Source organism: Vicugna pacos, chromosome 3 (genome assembly GCF_048564905.1).
Source record: "Vicugna pacos chromosome 3, VicPac4, whole genome shotgun sequence".
In the NCBI taxonomy this organism is placed as follows: domain Eukaryota; kingdom Metazoa; phylum Chordata; class Mammalia; order Artiodactyla; family Camelidae; genus Vicugna; species Vicugna pacos.
Window position 1 is genome coordinate 36,278,144 of NC_132989.1, and position 15,501 is coordinate 36,293,644.

The 15,501-nt window shown below is 39.9% G+C and overlaps 2 protein-coding genes across 12 annotated transcripts in view; both read right to left on the reverse strand.

Annotated features, from left to right (window-relative positions):
• Nucleotides 1–15,501, reverse strand: part of SNCAIP (synuclein alpha interacting protein) — a 212,089-nt gene that overhangs the window by 76,851 nt on the left and 119,737 nt on the right. The gene's annotated exons all lie outside the window — the stretch shown is intronic.
• Nucleotides 3,677–4,764, reverse strand: LOC116278169 (uncharacterized). The gene has a single exon (XM_031673124.2). It carries the CDS (start codon nt 4,676–4,678, stop codon nt 3,677–3,679), a length of 1,002 nt encoding a protein of 333 aa, XP_031528984.2. The 5' UTR covers nt 4,679–4,764.

Here is a 15,501-nt window from a genome sequence, read left to right on the forward strand (position 1 = left end):
ACTCACAGACATAGAAAACAAACTTATGGTTACTTGGGGGGAAGGGGATAGGAAGGGATAAATTGGGAGTTTGACATTTGCAGATACCAACTACTACAAATAAAATAGATAAACAACAAGTGTATACTGTATAGTATACACTATATTCAGTATCTTGCTGAGAATGAAATGAAAAAGAATGAAATGAAAAAGAATATGAAAATGAATGTATGTTATGTATATGCATGACTGAACTATTATGCTGTACACAAACTGACACATTGTAAATTGATTATACTTCAATAAAAATAAACAGGCATATAATAAGTAGGCATGATTATCATCATTAAAGAAAAGTGTATATAGGCCTTTGTGTACCTAATATATCTTACCAACAGACATCCCTGAAGTGGCCTATAAATGCATTGTATACCATAGCCAGTTGGTTTAATATTTTATCTTCACCTTCAAAGAAAATTTGATTATGACCATCCTGCTTTATGTCTTGTTAAAAAGGCAAGTAAAATACCACTGTACTAGAGAACCTTATTCTAGAGATCAGAATTGTTCTGAGAAATCCCTACAAAGGTCTTTTTGTAGCTTTTTTTTAAATTGAAGTATAGTTGATTTACAACACAGTCTTTTTATAGTTTGAGCCCTAGCTTGTAGTTTAAAGTTCTTGCAAATGATTTAGAGGTAATGTCATTAGTTCTAAAATCTAATACCGAGAATGAATTAACTTCTACCAGAACTTTCCCCAGAAAGGACCTTTGTTTTTAAGCCCTGTGTTCAGTTCTGGAAGCCACTCCTTGAGAAAGCCACAGGCAAACTGGAGCACACCAAGACAGGGCAAGAAAGTCAAGACAGCCAGTGGCTGGAAAACTCTGTCTCAGTGGCATAGCTAAGGAAGTATCTACCTTGGAGAAGAGAAAAAGCACTCCTCTCTCTCTACGAATCTGAACAGCCATTAGGTAAAAGGAGGATTTGCCTTCAAGGGTAGCTCTTGAAGAAAGTTTCAGGGATGCCAGTGTCAGCAAAAACTTCCTAATAATGACATTTGGAATGGACTTAAATGGAATGGGCTCCTTGACAAGATCACAACCACCCTAGCAAGAAACTGTTCATTTAGAGATTTGGAGGGATCCTCTGAGGGAGAAAGATGACAATCCTGCATTGAAAAGGAGAAACACACAACCTTCTAACTAGGAGACTGTGTGCAGTCCCAAACAAGGACCTCAAGACAGTCCTGACCAACTCTGACCCCTCTCCAAGGTGCTACCATGACAACCTTTGTTGAACTGCCCTTTTCCTATTTCATCTGCCAGCCTGATCCCACCGGGAATGTGAATGAAATATGGAGGCTAAGCGAGAGGAATAGAGAGATAGAGAGCAAGAGACTTAAAGTGAAAATGATTTTTAAAAGAGAACTGGAAAGTTGTTCATTCAGTGAGAATATGATTTACTCTCTGTTGACGATGAAAACTTACCAATTCCACAAGGACAAAACTATGACCTAATGAGGCCCAAACAAAAAGAAAATATCTGGGAAGAAAAAGGAAACATTTCCAGCACTGGGAAGTTGAGCCTGGGCGTAGGCCAACCGTGTCTTGTACCGGCTTCTGGAAAGGAACTTTGGAATAATTCAGGAACTGGATCCCTTACTCAGTTATGCACAGGAACCTATCCAAATCCAAGTTCCAAATTTTTGGCACACCTGAAGTCATGCTTTATTCTTGATTTTGCAAAGACTGCTTGATTTCTACAGTGGATTTGTTTGGCAATTATTATTGAGAATGTATGGAACACAGCTGATAATCCTGATCCCCATTTTAGAGAGAAGTAGACATAACAGCACTGTGTATGAGAGCATCAAAGACTACATCAGGAGTCAGTTATCTCGGCTTCGTTCTCCTACCACTCATAGTGTGTGAGAACTATAAACTTCTGAGTAACCCTAGACCGCCGGTTCTCAAAGTTTAGCCTGCATGAGAATCAACCAGAAGGTTTATTAAAACAAATTGCTGGGTCCAACCCCAGGAGTTTCTGGTTCAGTAGGTCCGGGTTGGGGCCTGAGAATTTACATTTCTATCAAGTTCCCAGGTGATGCTTGATTCTGCTGGTCCCAGAAACACACTTGAGAACTACTACCTAAGACCAACGGCTGGTCCCAGCCCTGGCTACATCTGCATTTAATTAAAAGATGGTGATCTCTTTCCCACATCCCCCATCTCCACAGATGTTAACTTCATTATACAGGATCCATGCCTAGTGCCCTTCTGATTAAACTTCCTCAGTTGACTCCAATAAGCATTTCCCATGAAGACCACCCAGAAACCTCAGAAGGTCTTAAGTCTATGCATGTGTGTGTGTGCGCGTGTGTGTGTGTGTGTGTGTGTGTGTGTACTTTAATTCCCACACTATACAAGGGACAGACGTTGGCCTACCAAACCTTAAAAATTTGGGCCTTGGTTACTTTAAAATTTCCTTTCTCTGTAGCACTTCATGGCAACAAAGATGTTCTAAGTTCCTCCTGTTAATGAGATCCAGGTTTATAATTTTAGAGGCTTTTTCAGATCAAGAATCTCGAGTTAGGGATATCCATTCACTAGAACTATGGTATAATAAATCCCACGTCTACCAATAAAAAAGGAAAATAAAAAATGCAAGAATTGAATAAGAATTAGCTTAAAATTCAATGCTTACACATCATGTATGCATCATAAGATATTTAAAATTATTACTCATTGAATCTGAAGCAGTCCAAATGGCTACATTGACTAACTGTAAAAAATAAAATCCTAGTCATGTATTTTAAATTATAATGTGCTTATTTTTATTAAACTCAAATTCAGAACAGATTATGATGAATATTTTATCAATTCTACCAATTAAAATTTACCAATTTAATAACCAAAAGAGGAAACAAACTCTCTGTAAAATAAGTATTCCTTTTTTTCTGAAGAGGAGTATAGTTTGATATTTAGGTGATTAAGTAAGGATAGTGGGCTAAATGTCTGTAGGAACCAAATATTTGCACATCTGTACATACTCAGAGAGTGTGATTCAGCCAGCACTAATTCTTTAATCCAATGCTTTTATGTAGCCCTCATTTACTAAAGATACTTAGAGGAAGGTAAATGTACAAAATCTGCTTCTAGCTCAGATGAGGTACCCTGATTAATGGTGCAAAAACTGAACATTGCATACTTAACTAATGCATTGCCAATATGTGTCAAAGCATTTCAAGATGAAAACACAAGATTACTGTTAAATACCTTAAGGAATTCAGCTAGGAAGTGTAATCCTCAGTCTCCACAATCTGCTGTTTTTTTTTTTTAACACAATACCTTACACAGAGTAAATACTTAATATATTGTTTTTTATGTTGAATTCATTTTGAGACTGCGATGGCTGTTGAATCATTTGAGAATTTCTACACTAAAAACTGTGATATTGTCCAAAATAACAAATGTTGAGATGACTGTTTGTCTTCAACTTATGATAACTTCGTGTTCATGTATCTTCCTCTCGTACAGTTTCCCTCAGAAGTCTTTTTGGGGGAGGAGTCAATCTTCTAGTCCCTCTTTCAGAAACTCTGTTGATGAGAGCTATGGGCACTTCAGGGGCACCTCCCAGTGACATAGTCTGTTTCCCCAAGATTAAGAGTTGTGGTTTTCATTTTTTTTTTTTTTTGTCATTAAGCGTTTGGAGAAACACCACCATTTGCAGGCTGTGGTGTGGGTTTTTTCTCTTGGGCACCACAGAAGGACACCAACTTCATTTTGTAATTTACCAGCATAAGCAGAAAAGGACTGAGAGCAGAGAAGCCTGAAGAGAGGGCTGTGAGAACAGCTGGAAAAAAGACACAGGCTGCCAAGTCCTTCAAGAAATAGACTAAGATAAAGTGAGAAATCCAGAGTGGAGTGATCAGCCACATTAATAAAATACTGAACTTGGCTCCTCTAAGGATTTCAGTTTCTGAATCATCATCTCCAATCCAGATGTCACCATATGTCATCTTCTTTCTTTCCAAAAGGAGAAAAGACATCCAGAAACAGACAAAGACTAAGATGGATAAAGGAAGAATATCGATCAGAACTAAAAACGTGTTCCCATAGTAAAACTCTACTTGCTTGTTTCCAAAGTCAATTAGGCAGTCTGTGTGAATCCTGCTAGTAGACAAGGGGTCTGTATCATTTCCTGCATGTAGGTATTCAGATTTTCTAGCATAAAGCAATACAGGGATGTACACTGCCACTCCAGCCATCCAAAGTGCAGAAACCACCTTCAAGGGATGCTCCTGACAGTCCGGGTTTGGAGTCTCACTCAAGGGGTGGACGGTCTGGTAAAGCCTCCGGAGGTAGAGCAATGCAAAGTGTAACATGAACCAGATGGCCAGGGACGTCGTCAGGGCCTCTGTGAAGCACAGAACTTTGCAGCCGGCCGAATCCAATATGAAACCAGAAGAATAAACAATTTTCATGACATTCACCACCGAGTTTTTAATGAGGTGGACGGATCCAAGATTGAAAATTAGAAGAAAGGATGTCTGTAAACGCCCAGTGATACATTTCCTTGTAGAGTAAAATAAACAAATGTTTCCAACAAAGCTCACAAGGATTAGAGGGGTGCAAGCGATGATCTCAAGAACATCCGTGGATGGCTTCATGGTAAACGGCAAGTCCGTGAGCTCAAGCATCGTCTGCTTCACTTTGAGTCATCAGGCATTTGGAAAACTTTTATGAAGTCTTTAGCAAAGAAGACCTGGGTTTTCCTAATCCACTATGTTGACACAATCATCAACTGGTGTCACCATAACAGGTCAGAGATGGTCTATAACAGAATTCTGCTTGCTCGAGTGCTGAGCTGCTGAAAACAAAACAGCTTCTCAAAAGGGTTCTGCTTTATCACCTCTTGGGACTTAACTATAATGAGAAAGTCCTAGGTATCATCACTTAATTAAGAGTTCTCAGAAATGTATTTATAACACTGTAATGTAATTTCCTAGATGCAGCGTGATACAATTTTCCACAGTCATGAGGGAGAGAATAAAATTAAATTTGTGACAGCAAAGGACACGTGGTCAGATGTTGAAATGACTCTCTCCACTCATGAAAAAAATTAAAGCGAGAGTGTATGAACAACAATGAGGATTTCCAAACAACAAAATGACATATTACCAATGACATTAATAACATGATAGAGGTTTATGAAGTAGAGCAGTTTTCTAATTTCTCTACTGTTTTTGCAAAGCAGGAATACTGTTACCTGTTCTGATGATCTCTTGGGGTTGTTGGGATTACAAAAGAGATGGTAGAAAATATTTCTGCGGCCATAGGGGAGGGAATAAAGAAGAGAGGGAGGGAGGAAGGAAGGAAGGAAAGGAAAAGGGAAAGGAGGAAGACATTTTTATAAACATGGGCATTATGTCCATGACCAAATCTCTAACTTCCTGGTTAAATACACAGTCTGACAACTGGGATGTCATTAGGGAGACACTCCCTACCCCTCCCTTCCATCCCCCACCTCCACCTCCACCGCCAAGTCAGCACATGAGGCTAGTAAAAGATTTCTGTCCTAAGTATGGTTGGAGAGTGCAGAGCAAGGACAGAAAGATGGGAACAGACTATTTTTCCTCTATTTGCTTCTAAGTTTTGCTGTCAATCGTCCTGTTCTACACTGTCACACATATGCTTCACTCTGACCCAGTGGCACACTGGAGCCAGCTTGCACTGACTTGAGCTACTGTGCACATCTCTTCCCAGAGCTGTGCTCAGTGACTTCACATTGGACGCCTGAAATTGGGTATTCAAGGAGTATTTACACCAGGGGAATTAGCAAATGCTACAAATTAGGGCTTTTGGCCGGGGAGAGTTGTCTCATTAAGATACTACTGGCCTGACCAGAAAAACACAGTTTTATCTACATAAGGATAAGATTGGTATTTGGTGGTACCCACCAACTCCTTCAATAAGGGTATGTGTATGAGGTTTAGAGCACTGTTAACAGGTAGGAAAGCTAGATCTTGCAATTCCATTGTGGGAAAGCTTGGGCGCTGACACTTCCTACTAAATCCTTCATCCCTAATTGGGTATTAAGACAGGTAGCCAACTCAGAGTCCCCACACCACATTTTTCTTCCCTAAGAAACATCCATTACCTCAGTGTCAACTGCAGTCAAACGGGTACCCCTGAGTTTGTAATAATAATAATAATAATAACAATAATAACAATAATAATAATATAGTAATAACACAATAATAATGCTCATGTTGGCTACCATTTCTTTAACATCAATGTGAGCCAGAACCGTGTTGGTGTTTTACTTTCTAAATGAAACCTCATTTAACCCTCAATATCATTCTTAGTTCATAGATAAGAAAATAGAAGACCAGAGAGGAAAGTAAATCCTCGTGCTAAGTAATGGACACAGGAATCACAGCCAGGTGTGACCGATTCAGAAATCACTGGTTTTTAACCACTGCCTCTCCACACGCGCTGTCAGAGCGTGGATTTGCTGTGGACTGCTCTCTGTCTCCCCCTAATGACTTACAGTCAGCACACCCAACATATAGCGCCTATAATACACTGCTTTTGAGAAGAGTTTCTTTAGGTTTAAAGTACACAAGTTATGAAGATTTGTGGACAGCAATTAGTCTTCTCCATTCTCCTACAATAATAAAAACGCACATTATGGGCATTTACACTTCTGCATCTTGTAAAGATCTTTAAGCATTCTGTACACCAGTTCAAGATGCTTACTTGAAACAGGGCTGTTGCCAGCAGCAGCAAGGCCCCCACTCCTGACCGTGTTTGCGCACAGGGACTTGCGGAGTCAATGTGTAGAGCAGAGAAGGCACACCTAAACAGCAGACAGCACACAGCCTGCCTTACCTGGAGATTTAATTTGCGGTGATGAATTAAGAAACTGTCTACATGATGCTATTTCTCAAATATGTCCTAACAGTAACAACTCATGCAAATATTACTGACTTTTCAGAGCTGAGGGCTAAGGGTAAAAAAACGTTTTCTAAATCTCTCCTCCCTCCCAAAAAATGGCTTACATAAACATTTGCTTTTCAAAGGATTAGTAAACATGTAGCACGTTCCTCTGCATTAGGGCAAAAGTGTAAAACATAAATGTCATTTTTTCCCTTCAGGGTTATTTCTAGACTAGAAAAAAAGCACACATTAAAATATAAGGGGAGTAAAATTAATTTTTGTGAATGTTCGCTGGACTGATGGATAACACTTTTCTTTGTTAACTATGACACAATATGGCTAAAGAGGTACCTTCATGAGACTGCCTCATTTCGCAGACCCAGCATGGCCTAGATGCTAAGGATGACACAGAGGAGTGGAAGCTACTGTCCCTGCCTTCAAGAGTCACATGGTCTAGTCATATGAACACAATGATGCATAATATATATGTTGTATATATTGTTATATTACATGCATGTATACACACATATATCATTTATTATAAGATATATTTAAATAAATTATTTACTAATAATTAATAAATCATGAATAACACAATGTATAATAAACTGCGTGGTCATGAGTACAAGAATGAAACACTGAGAGAAGAGAAGGACCCATGTGGGCAGAACTACTTTTAATCTCCGGGTCACAGTAAAGGAAACTGCAGCTCCTAGAAGTTAAGCCACTTGCCCTAACCAGCAGGAAGAGATGGGACTGAACTCCAGACCTCCTGCTTTCAACAGTTCTTCCTGAAAGGGAAAAGGGCAAGAGCAAAGCCAAGTTGACTGACTTGTGAAGCAGAAGTGCTAAGAAACCTGGGTGCTGACTCCAAGTCTCCCCAAGAGCTGCAGCAATGAACTCCCGATGGCAGAAAGCCCATTTCTAAGAAGCACGGACATGGTCCAGCGCCAGGGAGGGGACCCAGGAAGCCCTCCTGTGTCCTCCACCTCCGAGGGCTGCATCCTCCTCCAAGGAAGGTAACTGTCATGCGTCGCTTCAAGGAGGAAAGAAAAAAATTCTTCTGTTGGAAACTAAACATTGGCTCTGCCAATCCGACTTCACTGAGGTCATTTGAGAACGGAGGAGTTCAAAGGTTCTCTACGGCTTCCATTTACTTTGGCAACAGATTTAACAGAAAAAGAACTGAGGGGGAATTTATATGGTCCAGGCCGTTTTCCAAATCGCAAACTGCTAAGGTTATTTAGAATTTACTTTAGCTTGCAATCACACGTAAAGTGGTTCAGATGTAAATGCTTTCCGTGTGGCTTAAGGCAATCTAGGGTTCCTCAAGGGTACATGTGCAGTTCTAATATTAAAGATTTGGATTCAAAAATCTCAAAGTACTTTGGGTTCCTCTTGATTAGAGGCTGCTGTTACTTTATGCAACGCTGGGTAGGAGAAGAAATAAAACACACTGCCTTCATTTGGGCATTAAGTTCTCACAGTAGCGCTAAGATAAACAAATCTCACAGGCTGAGGGAAGGGCATTTACTCCTTTAAATTGAGGATGTAATATAAATAAATGTCTTTTAAGAAGAGATGCCTGAAACTTGAGTCTAAGTCTGAATCTACAAGAGGGCACTCATTTATTTTGATGATCAGCACAGCGCATATGGGGGCAGCCATGCCCTCCTGAGAGAGGCGCTGCTCTAACCAAGCAGGATAATTCACTAAGTCCCAGAAAGATGCTGCCTGAAATCGTCTCATTTGTTCACTGGCCAGGAACAAATTGATATTTGCATTTTTATATAGAACAAAATGGAGGGAATTACCAGATTTTTTATCTTGCAATCCATGGCTGCCTGAAGGTTTTTTCAATTTTCTCTAAGGCCCTCATTTTGTGACCAGCCAGGGTAGGACAGAAAACCTCTAGCTCCAAATTAGAAGTGAATGGAGAGGAACTTCAGGCTGGCTGGGGCCACAGCAATTAAATGGTAATTGCCTTTTAGATACACTAATACTGCTAATTATATTAGTGTGCTAAGTGCTGGGAAACATGCGTAAGAGCTCCGGGCCACTCTGGTGCAGAAAAGGAGCTAAGATTGATTAAGCCTGGCACTGAGCTGGACCCATCACAGAGGTTCTCTCCTGAAATCCTCACACTAACCCATGAGGTATTATTAGCTTCCATAAAGCTGAGTAATTTGCCCCACTGAGTCCAGTTGTACGTGACTGAATCAAGAGTCCCTCCAGAGTTACGTGGCTCCAAAGAGCAGTGGGTTGGCAGAACCTTCAGTAGGAGTGGGGAGAAATATGGGATTAAAAACTGGAAGAAATTTGGTAGCAGAGCAAGATGAGAGTCTTTGAAAACCAGATGGTGAAGAAAAAGTCTGAGAGTGTGAGGACCCTGATGGTGCCTTTCTTTGCTGTAGGTGGAAAGAGAGGGCCCAGGATGGGGAAGCTTTGTGGGCAGAATCTGGGGCAGCCTCACCATCAGAATACAGGAGGCTGGGAGGGCAGGAGCTGCCACTGTAAGAAGAGTGGCCCGAACGTCTGAGGCTGAAACGTGTATACACACATATGTTTGTATGCATATAGATGTTTATGTTTAAACACACACAGTGACGTGTGTGTAAGGTGTGTGTAACAAGGTGATCACAGGTCAAATGAAATCGTGAACCCAGTCTGAAGGTTACAAAGTGTTATACAACTGCTAGTTTTAGTATTTATTTCCTAAAAATCATATAGTCAGTCATAGAGATGCCTTCTGCTCATAACTAGAAGGTGCTACGTGGGCTCTTTGCCAAAGACTGGGATTCTAAATGCACTGTCTTTGCAGCACAAGCTCAGTTTCTTGGCATGCAGCTGGGGAAAATCTCCCCAACCTTCTCCAGGCCTGACTCCAGCCCTGAGCCCCTTGGTCTGCATTAAACCCATCTCTGGCTTTTTGCACCCTGATCACACACATCCTCAAGTCTCACTGAGTCTACAAGTAAAACTCATCCCAGCTTTGGATCCCATCCCATCTTCTCTCTCCTCTCCTCCAAACATCTCAAAAGGGGCATCTACATTCACTGTTGCCACTTTCATGTCTCCTTTTACTTTCTAACCCACCTCAACTTTTTACTTCTTTTGCCTTTGAAAATTATTTAAACAAGATCAACTTCCACCGCTAAATCCAATGACACCTAGACCAGTCCAACATTCTTTCTCTTTTTCCTTTAAAGGTCTAATTTTTTTTTCTCCCTACAGATCCAAGGTCCTGGCCCACTTCTCTTCCCACTCAACCACTGACCCCTGTAGGTACAGATATCCATCTGCTCCCTGATATCACTATCTGGGTGTCCTATAGGCTCCCCAACTCAAACTTGACCTTACTTAGCAATACCATCACCATCGTCCATCACCCAGATGAAGTTAGAGACTTGAGTATTATTCCTGGCCCACTCTGTCTGCCTCACCTGTGCATTCAATCATTCTGTCAATTAAATTTTTATCCTTTCCATCCTTCCCACCATTTCCTTATTACAGCTTCTCATTGTTTCTTGCTTGAATGAATCTGAGATGGATAAAACCAAAGACAGGGAAATTAGTACATTTTTGCTTCTTCAAAATCATTCCTCTACCATTATGGAAAACACTATGGAGATTCCTCAAAAAACTAAAAACAGACTTACCATATGATCCAGCAATCCCACTCCTGGGCATATACCCGGAAAGAACTCTAATTCAAAAAGATACATGCATCCCAGTGTTCATAGTAGCACTATATACAGTAGCAAAGACATAGAAACAACCTAAATGTCCATAGACAGGTGACTGGATAAAGAAGCTGTGGTATATTTATATAATGTAATACTACTCAGCCATAAGAAAGAATAAAATAATGCCATTTACTGCAACATGGATGGATCTGGAGAGCATCATCCTAAGTGAAGTAAGCCAGAAAGAGAAAGAAAAATACCATATGATATCACTCATATGTGGAATCAAAAAAAAAAAGAAAAAAGAATACACTAATGAACTCATCTACAAAACAGAAACAGACTCTCAGACATAGTAAACAATCTAATGGTTACTAGGGGGAAGGAGGTGGGAAGGGATAAATTTGGGAGTTTGAGATTTGCAAATATAATCAAGTTTCTTTGGTATAGCACAAGGAACTATATTCAATATCTTGTAGTAACCTACAATGAAAAAGGATATGAAAATAAATATATGTATATGTATTACTAAAACATTATGCTGTACACCAGAAACTGACACACTGTAACTGACTATACTTCAGTAAAAATAAATAAATAAATAAAATTAAAATCAGAGTCAGTCAGCTAAAAAAAAAATCAATCCTCTGAGGCTACACAACTGACCAAGTGACTTAAAACATAATGATGGCCTTGACACTCTGCTACTGAAAACACTTCAGTGTCTTTCCACAGCTTTTAGGGCAGACGGCCAGTTCCTCCTCCAGCCACAGGAAGCCACTCACGTGGAGTACCTCCCTCCTGCTCAGCTCCTGCCAACCTCAGACTCACAATGCAAACTTAAACGACACTGATGGGCATGCTGTGAACACCCCATTATGTTCCCTGTCCTGAGTTTTGGCTTATGTTGATGTCTCTGTGTACATCTCTTTTCTTTCTTGACCACCCAAACCATCGAGAACCCCGCCCTTGACTTTTCATTTGCCAATGAGTGGTGTGATCATTTGCCTATTTACTCTCAGATCCATTCTCTCAGGTAACTGTATTTCCTCAGTGTCTTTGTCAGCTGACTGGCTCCTGGCAGGTCTCGCTAAGGGAAGATTCGGGCAGAAGATTAGAGCGCAGGTCTCTCTCTCTCTATCTCTGTCTCATATTCTCTATCTCTCTGTCTGTCTGTCTGTCTGTCTGTCTCTCTCACTCACACACACGCGCGCACACACACACACCCCTCTGCCCTGCTACAGGCAGTGCCTCCTGCATGTCATCAGCTCCCACAAGGCAGCATCAACAGCATCATTCTCATCATTCTTGACTGTGCTGGACTAAGGCCCTAATTTGCAGGTGGTAATGGATCTCTTTCCTTTATCCTCTCAGCCCTAGGGGTGGTGGTGGCTCCCCTGCTTTTGCTCATCTCAGGATTGCGTTATCCTGCTTAGTGTGGGGTCTCAGCTCTTCCAGGACCACAGGAACTAATACCCTAATTTCCCTCTGTCTGAAATATCTAGAGTGGCTTCTGCTTATTCTGACTTGACCCGACTAGTTCACTTTGTTTCCTCCTAAAGTTTATTTTTTAAAGACTCGACTTAGGGGTTACTTAGGAAGGAATTCCTAAGGAAGCATTCAAGCCTACGCCCGACTTGGAGTTTAGATTATCTACAACCTCTTCCTCTCTGCAAAGTTCCTCGGCAAATTACACTCAATGTACTTATCATACCTTAATATGATTATCTGCTCATGCATCTGCCTCTCTGATGAGATCCTTTCTTTGTCTTGTTCACCACAGTCCACGGTGCTCAGCACAGAGTCTGGCATATGGAAGGTGCTCAAAAATTTGTTGAATGAATTAAAAAGTTCACTGAATGAAGCAGGGGAACCAAACAGGGATTTGTTATAAGAAGCAAACTTCAGCTAAGCCACAAAAGGTCTCCAAAATCTTCTGCACCAGTACTATAGAAAGTCTTACCACAAAACAAATCATAGTTCAACACATTAAAATAAATATGGGGCATACTGCATTTGGGGGAAGGGCATGTATCATAAAATCAAAGTCGTAACTCCAAAAAATTTAGGGCTCATGGTTCCAAAAAGTCCAGACAGGGAATTGGGGAAAGTAAGAAAAAGATGGACAATTGACAACAGTGAACACCCCAAACAAGCCTGACCAAGGTTCGGGATGGGCAACAAAGCAGGTGGGAATCAAAGGGGAAAGAGCCGCCACCAGTACAAACGACAGGTTCTTCTGAGCTTCGTTTCATGTTCAGACTCCAGCCTCACCCAAATGTCTTGCGCGTGCCTCTTTTTACTACTATTCTCCTCTGTTTCCTTTCGTTGGAGAAAACCATTGGCGGCTACTATTTTAAAAATTATTGAATAAAAGGAAACTTCCTCAATTAAATAAAGACTATTTACAAAACCTTATAGCTAATACCGTAATAGTGAGAAACCCAAAGTTTCCCACTAAGGTCAGGAACAAGGCAAGGGCGTTCGCTCTCACTGCTCATTTGCAGCACTGGACTGGAAGTCCTAGATGATGCCATCAGACAAAAGGAAATAAAAGTATATATACCAGGAAAGAAGAAATAAAACTGTCTTTGTTTGCAGAGGACATGATCGTCTATTCAGCAAATCTGAAAGAATCGACAAAAAAACTCCTGGAACCAGTAAGTGATTACAGCAAAGTTGTCAGGCTACAAGGTTAATATACAAAGATCAACTGCTTTCCTATATACCAGCAAATAACAAGTGGAGTTTGATATTAAAAACACATGATTTACATTAATACTCCAAAAAATGAAATGCTTAGTTAGAACTCTAATAAAATATGTATAATATCTATATGAGGAAAACTATAAAACTCAGATGAATTAAACTAAGGAAGAACTAGATAAATAGAAAGAGACTTCATTTTTATGGATAGGAAGACTCCATATTGCCAAGACATCTGTTCTTTTCAACTTGAAAACAAAGTCCCAACAAGTTATTTTGTGGATACTGATAAAATGAGTCTAAAATTTATATGAAAAGGCTGGAGGTACAAAGGCAAAAGAATAGCCAACACAATATTCAAAAGAATAACAAAGCAGGAGGACTACCTGACACTTACTATAAAGCTAAACTAATCAAGACAGTGGGGTACTGGTGAAAGAACAGATAAATAGATCAATGGAACAGAACAGGGAGCACAGAACCAGACCCACATAAATTAAGTCAATTGATATTTGACAAAGGAGCAAAGGCAACAATACAATGCAGCAGAGTCTTTTCAACAAATGGTGCTAGAACAACTGGACATCTACATGCCAAAAAAAGAATCCTGATGCACACTGTACACCCTTCATAAAAAGTAACTCAAAATTGAACGTAAATCTAAATGTAAAATACAAAACTATAAAACTCCTAGAAGATAACATATGGGAATCCTAGAAACCCTTGGGTATGGTGATGACTTTTTAGCTAACACCAAAGGCACAATCGTGAAAGAAAACATTGATGATAAGCTGGATTTCATTAAAATCAAAAACTTCTACTCTGTGAAAAACAATGTCAAAAGGTAGGCCAGAGATGGAGAAAATGTTTGTGAAAGATACATCTAATAAAGAACTATGATCCAAAACATACAAAGAACTTTTAAAACTCAACAATAAAAAAGTGAACAACTAATTTTAAAATAGACCGCAGATCTTAACAGACACCTCCCCAAATAAGAAATACAGATGGCAAAGAAGCATATGAAAAGATGCTCCATATCATATGTTATGAGAGAACTAGAACAATAATAAGATGCCACTACCTATCTATTAGAATGACCAAAATACAGAACACTGAGAAATGCTGACAGAAATGTGGAGTAAAAGGAACTTTCATTCATTGCCAGTGGGAATGCAAAATCAGCCATATTGGAAGATAGTTTGAAGTTTCTTACAGAACTAAACATACAGTTACCATGCCATCCAGCAATTGTGCTCCTGGGTATTCACCCAAAGGAGCTGAAAACTTAGGTCCACATGAAAATCTGCACAGGGATGTTCACAGCAGCTTTATTCATAACTGCCTAAACTTGGAAGCAATGAAGATGACCTTCAGTAGGTAAATGGATAAATAAGCTGGAGTACATCTAGATAATGGAATATAATTCAGCACTAAAAAGAAATGAGCTATAAAGCCATCAAAAGACATGGAGGAACCTTAAAGGCATATTACTAAGTGAAATAAACCAATCTGAAAAAGCTTCATACTGTCTGATTCCAACTAAATGACATTCTGGAAAAGGCAGAACCATGGAAAGCTTAAAATGATCAGTGGTTGCCAAGAGTCTGGAGGCGGGGGGAGAGGGATGAACGGGCAGAACACAGAGGATTTACAGGGCCGTGAAAATACTCTGTATGATACCATTATGTTGGATACATGTCATTATACATTTGTCCAAAACCATAAACTACAACACTAAGAGGGAACCCTAAGGTAAACTACGAACTTTGAGTGATAATGATGTGTCAATGGAGTCCATCAATTGTAACAAATGTCCCGCTCTGGTGAGGGATGCTGATAATGGGGAAGGCTGTGCATGTGTTGGGGCAGGGAGTGTATAGGAAATCCCTATACTTTCCTCTCAATGTTGCCGTGAACCTAAAACTTCTCTAAAAAAAATTAAGTCCTCAAAACAAACAAACAAACAAAAACCCAACCCATTGATTTTCCAGCACAAACTTATCAGTGTACAGTTAAAAAAAAATGAGATCTAAAAGGCCCTGGTGACTTGCTTAAGGCTACACAGATTTCTAATGGCAGAGCTGGGAAGAGGACACACACCTCCTGAGTTGTTCTGCCGACACTTTTCACATTTGTTGAAAAATAAATAAATAAATGAGAGTAATAAAAATAAATGAAATGAAATT

Bases quoted from the DNA above. Each gene is read 5' to 3' on its own strand.
- LOC116278169 (XM_031673124.2), bottom strand. From the start codon at position 4,678: ATGCTTGAGCTCACGGACTTGCCGTTTACCATGAAGCCATCCACGGAT.